Genomic DNA, 12,688 nt, shown 5'->3' on the forward strand with positions numbered 1-12,688 from the left:
GGACTGTGTGTGTGTGTGTAAGGGGGGGGGGGGGGGCTGTTCAGCACATTATGCTTAACGAATTAATGAGCCAGCTCCAATTTGCCAAATTCTCTCAAGTCGAGGAGGTGCGACGAATCGCCTCCTCTGCAGAGCCACGGCCGCCTACGGGCGTAACCAGCTATGGGAAGTGAGATGTTTAATGGGAAAAGCTCCGAAAATAAATGCACTAAGAGGGTGTGTGCTGATACGCATTTATTGTCACGTTACATAGAGTAAATAACATGGTAAACTTCACGTTGACCTTTGGTAGCATAGCTTGTGGTTGTCGGACCCGGTGGACAAAGTGTTCATACGTGACGTTTCCATCGGCACACGGTAGCCCGTCTTTATGAACGATAGGATGTACAGTGAATTGACTGTACAAAACAAAGGCACTCATTTGTTTCAATTTTGTGCAAAGGCAGTGATACGCTGTTTTTTTTTTATTATTCTCAGTGTAACAACCACACATCCTCACTGGCAGGCGGATGCCTAAATCTCTTTCTGCTGTCTATATTCATCTTTTTTTCCCCCTTTTCTTTAAACGAGAAGTCATCCTTAAACATTTTTTGAAAATATTATGTTATATGTGACCTCACTAGTAAATATGACATTCTGATTGATATTACGTTTGTGGAATGTGAGTTATGCAGCAAAATCCAGCCATTTTTATCCATCTCAGGAGGCGGCCATTTTGCCACTTGCTGTCGACTGAAGATGACATCACAGTTGCTCAGGGCCCAGGCGACGACCAATCACAGCTTACTTGTTTTCTGAAACTGAGCTGTGATTGGTTGTTACCTGAGCCCTGAACAACTATGATGTCATTTTCACTCAACAACAAGTGGCAAAATGGCCGCCTTTTGATATTGATAAAAACGGCAGAATTTTGCTGCTCAACTCTTATTCCATTAATGCAATATTAATCAAAATACTGTATATGGACTAGTGGGGCTGCAACTTTTTTGTGTTGTTGTGTATGTACAATACAGGAAATTAAAATGGAGGAAAGTATGGGAGCAGATTTCTTGGCTTGCTGACTCTCAAGTCTCAAACATCATTTAACAGTCAACATTTCAAATGTACCTTGGTCATGAATATACATACATTTTCTACATAAAGTGCAAATCTGGCACATAACTATGAATGAAGGCATATAGACAAAGACATATAATGTGAAATTCATTCAAAAGGACGAAAACATTTCATCGTGTTCTCATGAGCTTCATCGACTAAAACCACAGATTATTATGGGATATCAAAACAGTGCATAGAAAATCAGTCTGCATTTTTCCCCCAACATGTTATGTTTGTTTCTTTACATAAGACCTGGCTATCAAACATCTCTATGCAATATGAATATTCCACTTATCTAACAAATATAGTGAAAAAAAGTGACATATGGCAGTAATTATAGACAGTACCAAGGAATATTGTGAGGAATGTACCGTATCTGTGTCGTTCTAAAAATGGCAAATGCATGCTGATTATTGATTGTATGGACTTTCAGAGGTATTAAGTGTGAAAAGGAAAAATAGATATTCTGTAGACTAAGGACAAAACGTCTCGAGTGCTTAGTGGAAATACAATGCTCCTTTTAGTCTCCATGATGCTACATTCTACTTTAGTCACATTCCCTTTTTACCGTCTATTTAATAATAGGAGGAAAAAGTCCCCCAGTTAATGTTTTTTTCCTCAGACTTTTTTCCAGGAATTCCTAAATGTGACTACAGAAAGCTGTCTTCTACCTCGGGCGTCCCCGAGAAGGCCAGCAGAGCGTCTCTCTCGCTTGTCCCTTCCAGCCGGTCCTCTTCTGGAAGCGTGTCGGCCGTGTCCTGAGACACCGAGTCCGTCTCTTCCTCCAGAGCTACGGAGCTGACACGGAGACACAATGACACAATTACGACATGCTACCAAGTAAGCGATAGTTTACAGCCGTGGAAAGTCACATTACGGTTCTTACTAGTTCTTAATGAAATTAAACCAGTGTTTATATGTTGCATCACCAATGATAGATTTCGTTTATGAATAATAAACACCCACACGTGGGTACTGACCAATAACATAGGTTTTTGAAAAAATATATAAAACTTAACAAATTGTGATGTGATGGGCCCGAACTGACCCTTGTTCCTTGAGTTTGCAATGTTTTTTTTTTTCTTTTCTTTTCTGGAGGACCTCTACCAGCAGGAGCGGTTCGAGACCTAAAACCTGAAGCCTAGTTCTGAAATATTGCGGTTCCAAATATTAGACATCATGATTGGTAGTCTTTTCAGAGAGTCCAATCTATTTCATAAGCATGAAAAAGTTGAGACATGAACAAGCCTAAGTAAGTGTAAAAGTTGAAAAATTAGATTTGGGAGACAGCTCTATGATTTATGGATGATGTCATAGTGTTTAACGCCTCCACACCCTCCCTCTTTTGACTGACTGCTCTTCAGGGGTTAAACTAATAAAAGCATTTAAAAGCTAAATCATTTATTTGTACACCAAGTACAATAGTACTTCATCTAAGTGTTAAAAGTGACTTTCAACATACACAATTCCGCTATTGTCTCAGCCCAACATCTGGATGTGTGGGTGCGTGAGGGAGAGAAACAGAAAGGCAGCATTTGGTGCACATGTGCACCACAGGCAGCATCTTCACGTCATTGGCCGGCTACCTCGCGGGGCTTTCCGACTCCATGTCAGTGAACGCGTCCTCCGGCTTGGGGTCCGGGATGGGGATGATGTAGTCGTTGTACGAAGGCACCGCCTCCTGCGAGTGAGCCGGGCTTGAGCGCTGGCCGCGAGGTTCCGGAGGGAAGGAGGGGGCGATGGGGGAGGGGGTGCTGAATGAAGAGTTGGCTTCGGGGTAGGGGGAGGGGAGGCGTGGCTTCGTGCGTGCCACAGCCGGGTGGTCACTCTTCAGGAAGTTATCGTTGACTTGGCTGTATCTCTGTTGAAAAGACGTGACAATTGATTAGCTCCTGAAGGCGATGATGCATTCACTGACCTTTAGCATAGATACACTTTTATTGCACATACTGTTGTGGTAACGGAAAGCTCTTTGTGCATTTATTCAACATTGACATTAGACTGTCAAATTCAACTCAACATTTCAGAAGTTTATGTGAGAGTGTTTCAGTAGTAACGTAAGGGCATTTCAGTAGTGGATGTGTGTGAAAAGAATGCTTGTAATGTGGGAGAGTGTGTCAGTAGTTTTTTGTGAGAGCATTTCAGTAGTAATATGTGTGGATGAGTGTGAAAACAACGTCTGTACTGTGTGAGAGTGTTTCAATAGTATATCTGAGTGATTCTGAGGTGATTGTGAGTGTTTCAAGTAGTGTGTGAGAGAACACATCAGTGGTGTATGTGAGCGGATTTTTTTTGTAGTATCTGTGCACGTTTCATTCGTGTGTGAGAGTGCTCCCATAGAGTGAAACTGCATTTCAGTAGTGCTTGTGAGAGTGTTTCAGTAGTGTGTGTGCAAGAGAGAGAGAGAGAGAGAGAGAGAGAGAGAGAGAGAGAGAGAGAGAGAGAGAGAGAGAGAGAGAGAGAGAGAGAGAGAGAGAGAGAGAGAGAGAGAGAGACAGAATTTCAGTAGTAATGTGAGGGCATTTCAGTAGTGGATGTGTGTGAAGAGAATGTCCGTTGAATGTGAGAGTGTTTCAATAGTGTATGTGACTGTTTCTGTAGTTGTGTGACAGTTTCATAATTAGTGTGAGGACATTTAACTAGCAATGTGAGGGCATTTCAGTAGTGGATGTGTGTGAAGAGAATGCCCCTACAATGTGAGAGTATTTCAGTAGTGGATGTGACTGTTCCCGTAGTTGCGTGAGAGTTTCATAAGTAGTGTGAGGACATTTAAGTAGCAGTGTGAGGGCATTTCAGTAGTTTGTGTGTGTGTGTGTGTGTGTGTGTGTGTGTGTGTGTGTGTGTGTGTGTGTGTGTGTGTGTGTGTGTGTGTGTGTGTGTGTGTGTGTGTGTGTGTGTGTGTGTGGGGGTGTGTGTGTGTGTGTGTGAAAACATGTGTCAGTGGTAGTGTAATTGCATTTCAGTAGTCAATTTCCATAGAGTGTGAGAGTGTTTCTGTATTGTGAGTGAGTGTTTCTGCCGTTTTTGAATGATAATTTCAGTGGTAATGCGAGCATTTCAGTAGTGGATGTGAGTGCTTCTATAGTTTGTGTGAGAAATGTTCAGTAGTGTATATGAAAGCATTTCAATAGTGGCTGTGATAGTGTTTCAAATTGCATGAGAGGAGGAAAGAAATTCCAGAAATGTAATGCATCATTACCGGGTCTCTCCATTTTGACAAGAAGCAGGAAGAAGTGTATTGGGAAATACCTTTTTATAGTTTTCAGTCAGCATGTTGCCCATACTGTGAACGAGGAAGGAGAACTCGGGTCTCTTCTCAAACTTCTCGTCCCAGCACTTCTTCATGATCTCATAGCTGAAATGTAAACAAAGCATTAAGTGTTGTTCTTCTTTTTCTACATTTTTACGACATTGAGGCCTCATTAAAACGTACACTGCATCAGAGGCATGCGCGGGTTTGGCCATTCTGTAACCTCTCTTCAGGGCACTGTAGAACATCTCATTCATAGGCAGGTCGGGGTATGGGGTTCCTCCTGTGGAAAGAGTGCAAATTGTTAAAAGAAATTATGACCAGGATAGTCTCAACTAAACAGCAACAAAAGCACAGGAAACCTTTTTAAATGACATTGATGGCCAAGTTAAGAATAGTGTTAATTTCTTACCATATAAAGGCTCTATTTGAAATGCCTCAGAGCGCTTCGTCTTCACATGCTATAAATAAATCTATAAACTGTCTCATTTATTTAACGCTAATTTCAAAATGCCATGTGAAAAGCTTTTTTTTAAATACAGTAACTATAAACACGCTGACCATATCCAATGCAAGTGGGTGCTAATTTTAAAGCCTAACTAATGTGATGTCATCTGACTTTAATTGAATGGGGGGGTGGGGGGGGGGGGGGTTACAGCCGGACTTGGCCTCATTACTCTCCTTTTAAGAACATATACTTGCATGTTCTGTCATGTTTGCCTTAGAATCCATTGTCTGTATAAGAAAATGACCGGGATGTAAACAAAATACAATAAAGTGCAACACAAATACAACCAGGACTGATAAGTTACACGCACATTCTAATATTACTCGAGGCCTACCGAGAAACACAAACAAGTATTAATTCGATTAATTTAATTGACTGTGTACCGATTCTTGTTTGTTTGTTTTTTCATGGCAAATATTCCGGGTGCTATTTTCATGTGTCTGCTGTAATTTGAACGACATCGCAGTAGGGAGAGCAGAAAAGAGAGAGAGTTGGAAAATGCTAAGTTGTGATATTGAGAGTAGCGCAATTAAAGTTGCAGAGCTAGCAGAATTTCACACATTACCGAAAATAGTTATCTGCTCCCAGAGAGTGTGTGTCCATGATAAGTTCACCATTTCAGGTGCGTACAATTAATAACCTTACTGTTATTTGCTAAGTTAGCATGCTAGGCTGTTTGGTGCTACGCTAGCTAAGTCAGTGCTAGGATTTTTGTCCCCGAGTAGCATCTGATAACATGTTACGTTGTGCCTTGTGTAGCTGCTGAATATAGATAATAAAGTAATCAAACCTAATTACTTTTAAAATAAGTAACCAGTTAAGTAACTAAGTTACCTTTTTAAAAGCGATATCATATCATCAGTAATCAGATTACTTTTTTAGGGTAACTGACTGTGGCAAAACTGAAAATACCTGACATAGGATAAATTGACTCACTATTGCCCCTTGAGGAGGAAAAAGGGGCCTAACAAGAGCAAACTAGTGCTGTTAGTTCAGCACATATAGTAGGAGTCGCTCCCTTATTTAGCTCTGAAGAGATAAATCCCTGTCATGATTGATTTAGTGTGAAGAATGTGTTTGGACTTACCCAGTGTGAAAATCTCCCAGAGAAGAATGCCGTAGGACCACACATCGCTCAGGGTTGTGTACAGATTGTGGAAAATACTTTCCGGTGCCATCCACTTGAGGGGAAGGAAAGTCTATAAAAAAAATTAAAAAAATTATGTTACAAAATGGAATGCTTAAAAGGGAAAAGTTATTTAAGGTCCCTGGCACTGTGTTGTTCAGCAACTATTTGTTTTGATGGGGATTCCAGGATTCTCATTTTTCAAAACAAGCTTCAAGCAACCAATACAGTGACTGAAAAACTTTATTTGGCAAAATTTATGAAATTTGCGAGTTTATATAGTGGCAGATTTGCAAGATTTTTTTTTTCAAAAACTTACGAGAAATACACTTAGCGTACTACTCGACTGTGTATGCCAATACTTTTCGGTCGGGTTGCCAAATAAGGAAATAGTAATTGCTTTAGCATAAATTAACCATATCATGGTAAGCATTCGCTCTTTGAACCGTTGTGTACAGCCACTGGCCGGCTTTGCGAAGGTCCACACGCGGACGATCAAGCATTTAAGTTAATTTGTTAAAATGTACATTTACTTGGACATTTATGTATCCAGAACTATTATTTACACATTCATACATTTTGGTATTTTTTTGTACAAGTATCTAAATTGATGTGTCGAATCTGCTGCTCTCCGTCATTCACTTGCATTAACCTATGGTATGCTAGCTTCTGATTGGATAGTGTTAGTCAGCTGATAGGGGATCAGGAAGTGTTGTCGCTCTGGCTGCGGTGAATGACGAGTAAAGTTTTCATTTAAGAACGAATCCGTCTTCATCCTGCCTTTTCATTTTATAAACAGTGTCCCATTAACCACCAACAAATCCTCACATAATTAGCCTATAGCTACACTACGTGTTTTTCTCGTAAGTTTTTTTCTCGCAAATCTGCCACTTTATAAAGTTGCAAATTTGCGAGAAAAAAAACTCGTAAATTTGCGAGTTTATAAAGTCTCAAATTTGCGACTTTATTAAGTGGCAAATTTGCGAGTTTTTATCTCGGAATATTGCTGTTACTGAATTATAGAGTTCAGAGAACATTTAATTGCCAGTGATGATGTTTCATGTTTGAAAGGTAATTTGCTCTGGTGAATACTTTGACTTTTTTAAATTTCAATGAAAAAAATCTAAAAGTTCTGTGACCATTTAATTGCTATGTGATATGTCCGGTTTTCAAAGAAACCAAAAACATGTTAATGCTTTAACTTTGACAGCCCTAATTTATACATTTTCGGGTGAGCTGAAATGTACTGGAAATGCATGATGCTATCATGTACCAGTATAGACCACAGCATTTCAGGGGGTGCGAAAACTTCCGTCCTTCCAGTTATGAGTGTAAACCATAGAAAACGCATAAGATAGACCTGATAAAGTAACCAAGAAAATAACTAATTTTGTTCCATTTAAAAAAAAAAATAGATTTAGTACAGTTATGGCTTATATGTGCCTTGCCTGTGTACGACTTCTACTCACGCTGCCTTTTGAGATGTAGTTGGAGTCGTGCATGATGTCTCTGGCCAGTCCAAAGTCACAGATCTTCACCAGCTTGCCCTCGCAGATCAACACATTCCTGGCGGCGAGGTCACGATGAACACACTGCATGCCAAAAAAAACAACAACAACACAAAAACTAAATGAACCATAGCTAGCAGCATTCATCTGCTTCGATTAATCAAAACAAACTTGAATAAGCATGTCCTCTCATGTAAACCATTGCCGTCTCCTTAAGAAAATGAGTATTTCTGTCAAAGTCCTACATTCTTGGAGGCCAGGAACTCCATGCCCTTAGCCACTTGGAAGCTGAAACCCAGCAGGTCGTCATAAGTGAGTGTGGACGAGTCACTGATGACCAGGTCCAGTCTGCCGCCAACTAGAAAAGATGAGAGAGATCACAAGAGGAGGTGAGCAGATAAACATGATGGAGAGTGAGGGTCACTGTTGCACTTGTCATTAGTGAGAGTGAGAGCATTTTAGAAGTGTCTGAGAGTATATCAGTAGGGTGTGTTTGTTTGTGTGTGAGAGATTGTTTCAGTAGAGTGTGAGAGCATGTTAGTAGTATTTGTGTGTGAGAAAGAGAGTAGCTCAGTCAAGGTCATGAGAGTGTTTCAATAGTGTGTATGCCTATGAACATTTTAGTAGTGTATGAAAATTTTACTGTCTTGAATGTGAGAGAATTTCACTAGTGCATGTGAAACTGTTTCTCTTGTGAGCATTTCAAGAGTGTATGTGCAATCATTTCACTGGTGAATGAGAGCAAAAATAATTTCATTGGTGTGTGTGAGAGCATTTCTATTTCAGTTCAGAAAGTGAGAGGGCTTTAGTAGTGAGTGTGAGAGGTTTCACTAGTGTGTGTAGGAGTTCTTAACGTGTTTATCCGAGTGAATAAAAGTTAAGTAGTGCAAGTGTGAGAGCATTTCAATTGATTGTGCGAGAATGTTTCAATAATGTGAATGCAAGTTTCAGTAGTGTGTCATTTCAATAGTGTTTGTGTGTGAGAGCGAGTGTTTAAATAATTCGATAGTGGGGGTTTCAGTAGTTTGCGTGTGAGGGTGTGGGCATATGTGTATATGTACCGTAATAGCATTTCAGTAGTGTGTGTGAGCAAACAAAAATTTTGTTTGAGTGCTGAGTGCAGTGAAAAAAAGTTTTTTTTTGTTGTTGTGTAAAATGTAAAAGCATTACAGTAGTGTTTGTGAGACTGTTTCAGTTGTGTGTGTGTGTGTGTGTGTGTGTGTGAAAGGTAATCCATAATTATGTATACCAAGGTTATGAATTATAATTAATATAAATATATAAATAAATAAATATAATATTATAATAAGAAAAAGAATAGCAATAATAATAATAATAATAATATAATACATATTATATAATATAATATATAATAATATAATATATCATATATAATTATTATTATACATAATAATAATAATAGTAATAGTAGTAATAGCATTAAATAAATATTTAACGGAAAAAATATATACAGTAAATTGAATACAAATTTTCGTTAATGGAATAAAATAAAAACAAGTAAAAACAATAACTAATTGAAACTAAATTTTACGTTTATAAATTCCGTAAATAAAAAATAAAAAACTAATACTAAAACAACATTTTCGGGGAAAAAATTAATGAAAAACTAAAAATTATAGTCAAATGAACTGATCTTTAAAAAAAAAAAAAAAGAATAACTATAAGAATAATAATTAAAAAAAAAAACTATTATAACCCTGCCTCAAACGCATGTCCTTCATCTGTGCATGCCTTTATTTATCTGTCGATGCTACGTGGACGTCTGCGGTGCACATGGCCTAAAGCAGTGAAAAGGAATTCTTACAAATTACAATTGAAGACAGAACTGTAACTGTCTCCATTCAGACCTTGTTCCTGGTAGAGGTCTTGCTGGTATGTCGACTCATATGGAGAAGGCTGGATGTCGGCGTACTTGATGGAGTCCATCTGTTCCTGCATGGGAACGTAGACGGAGGGTTCGTCTTTGCTCATGTCCATGTAGCCTCCGTCGCTCTCGCTTCCAAATGACACGTAGCTGCCAACAAGTGTATTGTTTTACAATGAACGCTGGTTCTAACATTTTGACAGGAGGTTGAATATCTGGCGGCGCTACCCCGATCGCAACAAGTTTTTGTCATCAATTTCAGTTCAAGTCAGTGGTAGCCCATTTGTTTGCAAACATTAAGAAAAGCTCAATAAAAAGTTCCGTTCTCACCCTTTCATTTGACTGAGCGGACTGCTTCCCCTCGAGATCAGGCAGCCTTCGTCTTGGTTCTTCTCGGCAAAATACTGCAAGTAGGTGTGCTTGTTTCTGTGCAGGTAGTCCACCAAGTCGCCATAGCGACAGTACTCAGTCACCAGGTACAGAGGACCTGATTGGATTGTCAAAGAGGGACAGATATCCGTGGCTATGTCATAAATAGAAATGTCAAACATTGCTAGGCGTCCTTGACTAAAAGCCAGAGAAATTACATTTAGGATAAAATGCATGCACCATGAGATGAAGTCTCCGTTTTTCATCCTTTTGCGTGAAATTTGAACTCAGCTTCCACTCCGAGCTGACCAAATAAAATGAATGCCGTTTCATCACATGACAGAAAAGAGATCGACTTTGGGAAAGGATTTGAAAAGCGAGCAGTCCGGTTCAATGCCGTCTCACAAATTGAACTTTTAATGAGGAAACCACAAAATAGAACGAATGGCATCTTGTGTGGAACGAAATCATTATCTTTATGTTTTGATTGATTTATTTATTTTTCAAAATACTTAAGCCAAAGAGATTGAATGTGAGCAGAATTCGAAAAAAAAAAATAATAATTAAATACTTGACCATTTTTTTATAAACCAGGTCAGACATGAGCACATCAGTAATCGATATAAAGATGCAGATTTTTTTTTCTTCTTCAAAATGTAATTTCTTTGAAAGTTCTTCACTCCTAAAGTTGCCATCCGAATTAAAATCATAAAAAAAAAATTTCAAGCAAGCATTTTCTGGATTTAGGAATGGTGTAAAACAATGGGACTGTAACAAATTTGATTCTGGGAGTGAAAGGCAAAACAAATTCCTTAAACGAGTAGAAATTCATGGAGCACTGGTATTTGTGTTTGTTAGCGGGCAGGCCACCTCCGGGTTATTGGAGGACAATGTGAGGCAGCACTATTTTTGGGTTTAGGGCAAATCAGGCCATCCTGTGTATAGTTTTTGTGATGTAGCTTATGGCCAAACAATTAATTGAATTAAAATGTTTAAAAAAACACACACACATGGGATGACGACTGTTGAAAAAAATTGCATATTACATTACAATCGCAAAATCAAGATGTAAAAAAAAATTATTTGTCCAAATCATTTCGCCCTTGTGTAAGTATAACAAGTTGCCCACCATGCTTGGTGCAGGCTCCCAGTAAATTGACAACGTTGAGATGAGGACCCAAGTGACTCATAATCTTCAGCTCCGACATCAGGGCTTGGGTCTCGCTTCTCCTGGCTGTTGCTGGACGGACGGAGGCAGAAAGTGAAAAATATTCCGTTTCAGATTTTGGCACAAGGACAGTGCAAGCGCACTTTGCTGAGCAGCTTGTTGGCTGAACGACAAAGCGGGCTGGCAAGCGAACAAAAGCTCAACGCGGGGGTTCAAGACGCATGATACTTTCTACTTCTTACATTTCAGCATTTTCACGGCCACTTTTGTGCTGGATCGAGAATGCGCGAGACCATACGCAGTCGCTTCCACCACCCTGCCAAAAGCTCCCGATCCAAGAGTGCGGCCTGAAACACAAAGAATGAGTCACTGCAATCAACACTTCAATTGAAATGGACATGCCATGTACAAAAATAATCTTGTGAAAATAATACATCTATACTCACACTAGATTACAGTAATATATATATAGACCTATGTAGAATTTTTTTTTAACGCAAACTCCAAGTCTTAACTTTGTTGTTTATTACACAACTTTTACAATTTGGAAAATTTTAGATTATTTTTTTAACCTCAGTCAATATACAGCACATCTTTGTTTTAAAATTCTAACAAAAGTTCAGGGTCCACCCAGGGTCATTAGCATGTCGTCAAAAGGTAAATAAAAACGTCCCTATTGTTTTTTTACACTAAAATGTCAAAATATCTGAAATGCAAAATGTTTACTTATCTTAGTTTTAATTTCAAACACAAATAGAAGATGCAGAGAGTCCCAATGTCAGCATCTCTTATATTGTAATCTATATTCAGAAATGTAATAAAAGACAACAAGAAAATGATCAAAATATATGTAAATGAATATTAGCATGAAAGCATTTTTGGGTCCCTTGAAAGGCACAATATACATTTTTATTATTATTACTATTATTATTATTGCTGTCAGCCGATTAAAATGTAATCTCATATGTTCTAAAGGCCGCCAAATAAAGAATTTGACATTACAATACAATACACCAAGAAGAGAAGATTTGAAATCCATATTTTTATCGTTGAAGTAATAATAATAATAATTTATTATTTTTTTATTATATAATAATAATAACAATTTATTATAATAATTATTATTACATAATAACTAAATAGTGTTTTATTATTATACAATAATAAATTGTTGTTATTATTGTTATTATTATTATTATTATCTAAAAAAAATACAATAGACAATATTTTGCCAGAATTATGACTATGCTTTGATATTTTGCCTGCAGTTTCTAAATATTATTGTAACATTTTCATATAAAGACACTATTTTATTTATTTATTAATAGTGTTGTTTATTCTTGCTTTATTTTGTGATGGATGGTTCTAATACATTTGTATATTTGATAATTAAGTGAAAATAAAGCAGTGTATTTCCCGAAATTATTCACGGCTCATTCTCACTATAATTAAACAGCCATTTGATTGGATTTCGACACAGTTTCAGTTGCACTCTTAACAAAACAATGCGTCCAAAAATGGCCGATTGACGAATGAATATTGATGTAATGTCACATTCAAGTCTAGTTGATGAATACAAACAGAAGTTATACAGCCAGCCTCTGGGTGGAAGACTCACCCAGCACCAGGTTGTCTCTGGGCATCTCCCAGGTGAGGTCATAGGGCAGGTGGATGGGGTCCACGTAGATGTACTCGTGGCCGTCCTGGCTCACCGACTCGATCACCTTCCAGCGGATCTCGTAGCGAGGTTTCTGATCACACACACACGCACACACA

At 38.3% G+C, this 12,688-nt stretch overlaps 1 protein-coding gene across 1 annotated transcript in view; it reads right to left on the reverse strand.

The window, feature by feature from the left end:
* Positions 1-891: 891 nt before the first annotated feature.
* pdgfrb (platelet-derived growth factor receptor, beta polypeptide) overlaps positions 892-12,688 on the reverse strand; it is a 33,514-nt gene continuing 21,717 nt past the window's right edge. The window contains exons 12-23 of the mRNA XM_086085581.1: positions 12,531-12,663; positions 11,155-11,259; positions 10,874-10,984; positions 9,706-9,862; positions 9,359-9,525; positions 7,736-7,848; positions 7,452-7,574; positions 5,944-6,055; positions 4,532-4,631; positions 4,348-4,453; positions 2,685-2,959; positions 892-1,896 (exon numbers count right to left, since the gene is read on the reverse strand). Coding sequence (XP_085941707.1) covers positions 1,749-1,896; positions 2,685-2,959; positions 4,348-4,453; positions 4,532-4,631; positions 5,944-6,055; positions 7,452-7,574; positions 7,736-7,848; positions 9,359-9,525; positions 9,706-9,862; positions 10,874-10,984; positions 11,155-11,259; positions 12,531-12,663 — 1,650 coding nt within the window. The 3' untranslated portion in view covers positions 892-1,748. The remainder of the gene's footprint in view (positions 1,897-2,684; positions 2,960-4,347; positions 4,454-4,531; positions 4,632-5,943; positions 6,056-7,451; positions 7,575-7,735; positions 7,849-9,358; positions 9,526-9,705; positions 9,863-10,873; positions 10,985-11,154; positions 11,260-12,530; positions 12,664-12,688) is intronic.

Source organism: Leptonotus elevatus, chromosome 9 (assembly GCF_054856555.1).
Source record: "Leptonotus elevatus isolate MCC_2025b chromosome 9, RoL_Lele_1.0, whole genome shotgun sequence".
NCBI classification, from domain to species: Eukaryota; Metazoa; Chordata; class Actinopteri; order Syngnathiformes; family Syngnathidae; genus Leptonotus; species Leptonotus elevatus.